This window comes from Sander vitreus, chromosome 3 (assembly GCF_031162955.1).
Source record: "Sander vitreus isolate 19-12246 chromosome 3, sanVit1, whole genome shotgun sequence".
Taxonomy (NCBI): Eukaryota; Metazoa; Chordata; class Actinopteri; order Perciformes; family Percidae; genus Sander; species Sander vitreus.
In genome coordinates, this window is record NC_135857.1 from 10,658,878 (window position 1) to 10,666,831 (window position 7,954).

The 7,954-nt window shown below is 38.5% G+C and overlaps 1 protein-coding gene across 1 annotated transcript; it reads right to left on the bottom strand.

Annotated features, from left to right (window-relative positions):
• Nucleotides 1–289: 289 nt before the first annotated feature.
• nkapd1 (NKAP domain containing 1) lies at nt 290–3,968 on the bottom strand. Its single transcript, XM_078245936.1, is given in 7 exon segments — nt 290–1,276; nt 1,961–2,014; nt 2,239–2,379; nt 2,510–2,598; nt 3,486–3,562; nt 3,861–3,890; nt 3,893–3,968. Coding segments are annotated over 7 exon segments (918 nt in total). The 3' UTR covers nt 290–825.
• Nucleotides 3,969–7,954: the final 3,986 nt, after the last annotated feature.

Here is a 7,954-nt window from a genome sequence, read left to right on the forward strand (position 1 = left end):
TGTTCCTTTAATGAAGTGTGGCACAAGTGAAAATTGTCTTTTTGATGTAACTATTGACTAAATTGCAATGGCTGAAATAAAAAATAAATTTGTTTTTGTACAGTTCCTAAGCTAAATGACATGTTGGCTACACAGACGAGTGTTAGTTGTGTAAATTCATTGTTGCTTTTGCTCTTTCAATGGGATTTGTTGAGAATCAGAAAAATACAGAATATTACCAGACTTATCGCTTAGAAGAAGAAAAAAAGTATTTTCCACCATTTTTAACTAACAAAAAAATATTAAAAGAAAACAGCAACATAGATGTTTATTTTTCACCAATGGCAATGTGCTGCGTACAAAAATTAAAATTTACAAAACTAAAAAAAAACATGAATAAAAGCAAATGCACATTTTATCATTGTCAGGAAAGTTGCATAATTTGTCCCGTTTCTCGAATAAAATGTGCTATACAAAACAGGTCAATTCAGGACAGAAGGTCTTCTTGTGAGGCAGACAGTCTGAGGCCAGAGTCACTCACAATAATCAATCAATGAGCCTGCAGCCGACAGAATTATTAACGAGGCTGGTGGCGGATGTCCCATCTTCTCTCTTCATGCTGCCTGTAGTGCCGTACAGTGTGCTTCGAGCCACTGCAGAGGTGGATGAGGTATTGCTACACAGAGCGCCCACAGACAGGGCAGACCGCACAAGTTTGTTGATGTCTAACAAGTACAATACATAACAGCCCTGCAGAGAAAAGCCCTCTTTGAAGTTAAGGCAAACAATCTGCAGTAGTTTTCTTGGTTGTTACCTGAGCTGTGCATCTATCCATGTCTTTGAATCTCAATCTCCAGAACTATCATCCAAGCTCTCCTCGCCAGCTGCTTTCCAGTTTTTTCTGCTCTTTTTTGAGTTGGGCCCTGAGTCTGAGTCTTTATGGGAGTCCTGCTTTCGCTTTTTGCGCCTTTGTGTCCGTCTCTCCCTTTCTACTTCATCATTACCGTCGCCTGAACTGCTTTCCTGGTTTCTCCCCCTGGTTTTTGCCGCCTTCTTGTTTTTATGTCGACTTTTAGTCCTTTTCCTCCGCTGCTTGTCTTTAGTAGCGCTGCTGTCATCGCTGCTGCTGTCGCTGCTTGAGCACTCTGTTTTCTTATGCTTTTCCTCCTCGTTTTTCTTCTTCTTTTTCTTCTTCCGAGAGGATTTTTTTGATCGTTTTGATAAGCTTGCTTCTGTGGCAGACTTGGACTTTTTCATTTTGTGGCGCCTAATCTTCTTTGTGGCACTGTTTTTTTCACTAAAGACAAGACAAATTGAACAAAATAAGTGCAGGCTAGACTGGTGTAGTCGGGGCAATCCACCGATTTAACACATCAAGATCAGTTTACGCGTCATATGGGGTACTACTCGACTAGTGAGACAGTTGTATAATCTCCTCTGGGGATCTGGAGGAGCCTTCTAAAGTCTGAAAAAAAATAACCCTTCTTGATGTCGTCAGGGTTATTTTAGCTTTGGCTTGGAAACATCAATGTTTTAACAGAGTCTGCTTTGACAGACGTTTGTTTGTTTGTTTGTTTTTGTTTTTTTTTTAAATACTGCATTTACCCAGCAGGGAGGATCTAATGCCACGTTCACACATCATATGGCATGGATGGTAGAGGTGCGAAAGATTTCCGTGTTAACGACCTGAGAGTGTTCATGTCAACAAGATGTGTATGATTACGGAATTCATTTTGTGAGGACTAAAATACTGTGTATTGATAATATAACACCATATCCAAGAAATGTGGGTTTAATTGCATTAAGCGATGGTCATTGCCTGATGTGAGACAATAACAATTATTTTGTAAATATATCTCTCGCATGACCCTCAACTTTATGGAAGTACAGTGGCAAATATCTGGAGTGCCCCTTTAAAATCGGATTTGTAGCTTAATTCTTATCTCTTGCTTATTTGATGCAGTGCTGCATATTTGCTTACCTGTCGCTTTCAAACTCCTCCGGATAAAGCTCCTTGAAGCCACTATGTCCCCACCTGTGATGTGAACACATAAGACGATATAATGAAGACTTTCCAATCTCGTCTAACTCTCCTACGTTTACATTATATTGTGGATAAATGTGCACTGTGTAGAATACAAATAGGGAAACCAATTCACTTTAATCTTTTTCACCTTTCAGAAATTAAGCACTGAGATGTTCCCCAGACATGCAAAAAACTAAAACCTACTTAGATGAAGATTATGACATGTACTGTACCTGTCAGGATCATTGGCCTCAAATTCATACAGTTTTCGACTCCAGTATCGAGCCTCTCTGTCATCATGTTCTGAGACTCGCTCTCTGCTGCGACTCAGGTCTCTAGGCCGATCTGATACTCGATCACAGTGCATTTGCCCCCTGGAAAACAACAATCATCAAAACATCAAATGGCAACATACGGTCACAACTCTCTAAACTGAGAGCTACATTATGAAACAAATACGTGTTGGTGTCACTTGGGTTGAGGTGGGACAGTCAGTGTTCCTACCTCACACTCTTTGTGTCTGACAAATGTTTGGGGTGGGACGTGTGGACCTCCCAGTTTCGCATTTTCCACATCTCCATCTCCTCCTGGATCTGCAGGGGGGTCAACAAAGTAAGTAAGTGCATTAAAGACTGCCCACATATTATGCTTTATTTGGATTCAACAAAAGCATCTGGATATACAGAATTAAAATACTTATAGGAGGTTAAATACATTTTAAAAAAAAAGAAGAAAAACATTCAGTTTGTGAACCTGCCAAATATCACTAACCTACATTCATATCTAAGCTCATTGATATTTGTACTCAGGGCCTGAATTTGGATGACTGCATCAGAAAAAGCCAAAATCAAACTACAATCTTGACAAAAAAAAAAAAAAAAACGTATCTATTTCAATAATTGTTACCATTTAAGTGTTTTTTATAACCTAAGTGCCAAACGTTACCTAGTTCCATGCAATGATATGCTGCATTTATTTGTCCTTAACAACAAGCAATCTAAGCGACATCACCTTAGGCTTTAAGAGATTGTGACGGGCCCTTTTCACAATTCTCTTATGTTTTATAGAACAAACAATCGGTTAATTGAAAAAAGAAAAATAAGCAGATTACTTAATGAAAATAATAGTTGTAGCTGTACAACTGGTAACAGAAATTATAGATTCGTGTTCTTCAGACAATGTGAATAGTTGTTTTCAGGGTATCATAGAGCAGGGTTATACTTGGGAAAAGTAAGTGTTTCTCAGTCAAGTCTACAGTTCACACTCAGTTGCCAGTCATCATCAGTTTAACGCAATACAATTAAACAGCACCACAAACAACAGCCTCCGAAATGATAATTGAGTTGAATCAACAGGCCTCTTTAACATAATGAAGGCAAACTATTTTCCAAGGCTGTTTTATTAAGCTGCATTAGTTTTAGCTAGGTGTACGTAATAGCAACTGGTACGTTTCCCACCAGTCACACGAACTCAAACGCACCTTGTTGTGGGCATCTGTGTGGCGGATTACATTCTTCAACAACGTCTTCCCCAGCGGCTGCTTTGACATGATGACACCTGGCATGTGTAAAGTCATTCATTCACTAAATAATCGACAGAATACACCGATCTCTGGTTAATAAGCCTAAAGATAAGAGTAACAAGAACAGATCCATCTTCTTAATACATGATAGCTGTAATAATTACTCTGTTACATGAACACTCAACAACATCACCTGTTAGCCTAGCTCGGTAGCTAACACTATAGGATATTCAGATACAAAAATATAATTCAAGCAACAAGAATGGACCTGTTTAAAATATGAATAAACTACAACGTTTCCGCCGTAATTTCGTTAATGTGTACAAACTGTACCGTTCCAAAACGAGTAGCATTCAAGAAGAGAAAAAATACTGCTAACAGTTTACACCCAGCTTCTACCGGCACTTCCGCTTTAATGACATACGTAACGATGTCGCACATCCTACGTCACTGAATATTGGAAAAGGGGAACCGTGATTGGTCCAATGGTCCGTCAATAACCGAGGTAGAAGCTGAGAACCGTTCCAGTTGGTGGATATTCAACACTGGAACTGTTTTAACTGCAAAATTAGCGATACCTGATTGTTTTTTGAATCATTGAAACGATAAATAAATAAATTCTTAATGACACAAGCTTACCAGCAGTTGATTAAAGAACAAATAAAGCTTGGCAGCAAAATAAAAAAATAACGTTTGCACTTTTTAAATCTTACATACAACAAATATAGGCATTATTAGCAAATGTATTTGAATCAAATGGCTCACTCAGTAATGTGAGATGGACGCTAATGCTGATAGTCCCACTGAGAGTGCAGCTCCAGCTAATTATTTAAGTTAGCTTGACCAACAAACCAAAACATTAAAGAATGACTGATGAAGAAAGTCAAATATTTAGCAAGCCAAATATATATATGTTTTTTCTTCTCCTCTTGGCAGACTGAACCAGGGCACACCAAAGTGGTAGCAAGGAAGAACAAGAGATGTGTAGCTAAGTATCCAACTGTTGGCTAACAAGTTAGCCTTAACAACATGTTTCTGTGAATTTGTTTTGGAGTTGTTCTGCCAACTACTTGAGCGTAACGTTATTAATGAGCAAATCTAAACTGGAGAGGACAATGTGTCAACTCTAACATTAACGTTACCCCCTTGAACGGGAAACAGCCAGCCTCCATCAAAAGTGAAAACAACTCCCAAGTAGTTTACTGTTAAAGTGTATATTGTTTCAGTGTTTCCTCTATGTGGATTTTGTAGTGGTGGCCCACCATGGCAAAATTTCTGCCACCACGGTATCAGAAATAGGGCTGTTTTTCGGACAGACCTGGCCCCACTGCTAAAAAAAAATCCTAAAGGAAACACCGTGTTTCCTAACCTAGCAGCAAGCTAGCCACAAATACATCCATGAGTCACACTGGTTTAGTTCAGCACTACGAGAATGTGCAAGATAAGCAAAGCTGACAACTCCAACTTTAAGACAGGTACAGTGAGACTCCATGACATGACATGAGTCACATGACATAGTGATGGAAGAAGTACTCAGATCTATGTAAAAAACTATTAACATAATTATTTTTTTATAAATTACCAAAAGTAAAAGTACTTATTTTGCAGAATGGCTCATTTCAGAATATTAATGTGTATAATATTATTGGAGTATTGATGAATTATTGTGTAAATCACTTTAATATTGCAGCTGGTAAATGTGGGGCTAATTTTAATTTATTCCCATATACAGTGGGGCTCGAAAGTTTGGGCACCCCAGGTAAAAATTTGTATTAATGTGCATAAAGAAGCCAAGAAAAGATGGAAAAATCTCCAAAAGGCATCAAATGACAGATTAGACATTCTTATAATATGTCAAAAAAAGTTAGATTTTATTTCCATCATTTACACTTTCAAAATAACAGAAAACAAAAAATGGCGTCTGCAAAAGTTTGGGCACCCTGCAAAGTTAATACCTTGTACTGCCCCCTTTGGCAAGTATCACAGCTTGGAAACGCTTTTTGTAGCCAGCCAAGAGTCTTTCAATTCTTGTTGGAGGTATCTTCGCCCATTCTTCCTTACAAAAGTCTTCCAGTTCTTTGAGATTTCTGGGCTGTCTGTCACGCACTGCTCTTTTAAGGTCTATCCATAGATTTTCAATTATGTTGAGGTCAGGAGACTGTGAAGGCCATGGCAAAACCTTCAGTTTACACCTCTTGATGTAATCCACCGTGGATTTTGAGGTGTGTTTAGGATCATTATCCATTTATAGAAGCCATCCTCTCTTTAACTTCAGCTTTTTCACAGATGGCATCAAGTTAGCGTCCAAAATTTGCTGAAATTTTATTGAATCCATTTTTTCCTTCTACTCGTGAAATGTTCCCTGTGCCACTGGCTGCAATACAACCTCAAAGCATGATTGATCCACCCCCATGCTTAACAGTTGGACAGAGGTTCTTTTCATTAAATTCTGTGCCCTTTCTTCTCCAAACGTGCCTTTGCACATTCCGGCCAAAAAGGCATCAGGCTTGTCTATATGTTCATTTGAAAACTTCAAACGCTGATTTTTGTGGTGAGGACGTAGAAGAGGTTTTCTTCTGATGACTCTTCCATGAAGACCATATTTGTTCAAGTATCTCTTTATAATGGAATGGTGTACCACAACTCCAGTGTCTGCCAGATCTTTCTGGATGGATTGTGCAGTCAAACGTGGGTTTTGACTTGCTTTTCTCACAATCCTGTGAGCTGTTCTGTCTGATATTTTTCTTGGTCTTCCAGATCTTGCTTTAACTTCCACTGTTCCTGATGACTGCCATTTCTTAATTACATTCCGAACAGAGGATATTGGCATCTGAAAACGCTTTGCTATCTTCTTATAGCCTTCTTCTGCTTTGTGAGCGTCAACTATTTTCAGTTTCAGTTTTCTAGACAACTGCTTAGAAGAACCCATGGTGCTGATTGTTGGGGCAAGGTCAGATGAGTCTGGGCATTTAAGCAGTTTTCTCCTTAATTAAAAAGAATATAAAAAATAAATAAAATAGTTTTTTCTTAACTGCGCAATAAACCGGTGAGCGCTGAGCGTTACTGCGCAGCCTCCAACTGAGAGAGACGATGTAAATGTGACGTGAGCAACCTGTCTGAAAGTTGTAAGTCTTCTGTGCCAAGAGAAATCTCAATCATTCCGAATATTGCAGAGACGGAGAGTGTAGGTATATGTAAGGAGATAACATAGGCACAGGCTAATTATTGCTAACTAAAATGCTAGTTAACATTAGAAATTAAACTTAAACAGCTAATGTAAGTCCAAACTGCCTGCAAGCTTCTCCTGCACTATACGGTAATTCCTCTACTATGTGACAGTAAGTCCCGTGGTTATGACACAATCGTTAGCCTATTTTTACAAAAATGTGAGCCGTAACGTGAGATAAAAGCAGTGAATGGCAGCCAATGGAATGCTAACGGGGGGTGAGTGCTTGTTAGCATCAAAAAGGCGCCATAGGATCTATTCGTTGTGAGGAGAAGCTTACCCCCTTGGTCTAGATTTATATCTGGCCTAAATAAAAACAAGCTACATCTGAAAAGTAGCTCCATCCTGCCCAACCCAGTTCCATTAATGTAAAGTCTTCAGAGGGTTAGCAGCCTATTTACAGGACTTAATAAATAGTCTACTTGATTACATGTATAAAGCAGCTCCACATTACCACTCACTGAGAAGATGATTGTGTGCTCCTAATATTACCGGTGGGAGTCAAAGTTTCATCTTATTTTATTAGACCTTGACTTTGAATCTGCTGCTCAACCACACAAGTAGGCTAAAGTCATTTCACTTGAGCTAAAATATCACACTGACAGAGACGGGCATGTTTTTCAACTGAAAAGCTAGACCTTGTTGGATTTTGTTGTTTCTCCTTAGCCATGTATATGTATTTTTTTCCAATACATTTGTGCTTACTGTACAGGAGGTCCTTCAAGTTCCGACACCAGTTACTGTGGACAATCTTTGACACAAATCATAGTCTTCTTATTTCTCTCAAAATAGATCATGGGTTCAAACTTCACTAAAGTAGGGCCTTTAGTCTTTGTTCAAGTAGTTTAATGTACAACATTTTAGACATTGAGAACTAAACTGTTGAAGACAACGGTCAACATTTACTTAACAGCAAGACAATTCTCATATTAAAGTTGCAGAAGAGTTCATTTATCAGTGATTGGAAATAACCAACCACATACCAAGTACTGTACTTAAGTACAAGTTTTGAGGTACTTTGACTTTACATGATTTTTTCCATTTTCTGTGACTTAACACTTTACTACACTACTGCATTTCAAAGGTATATTGTACTTTTGCAACATCTAAGCAGCATTTTAAAGGTGCAGTATAAAACTCATAAGTCACATTTGCTGAAACTGACCCTATGTTCCAGTAGAACTACATGAAGCAGGTAATT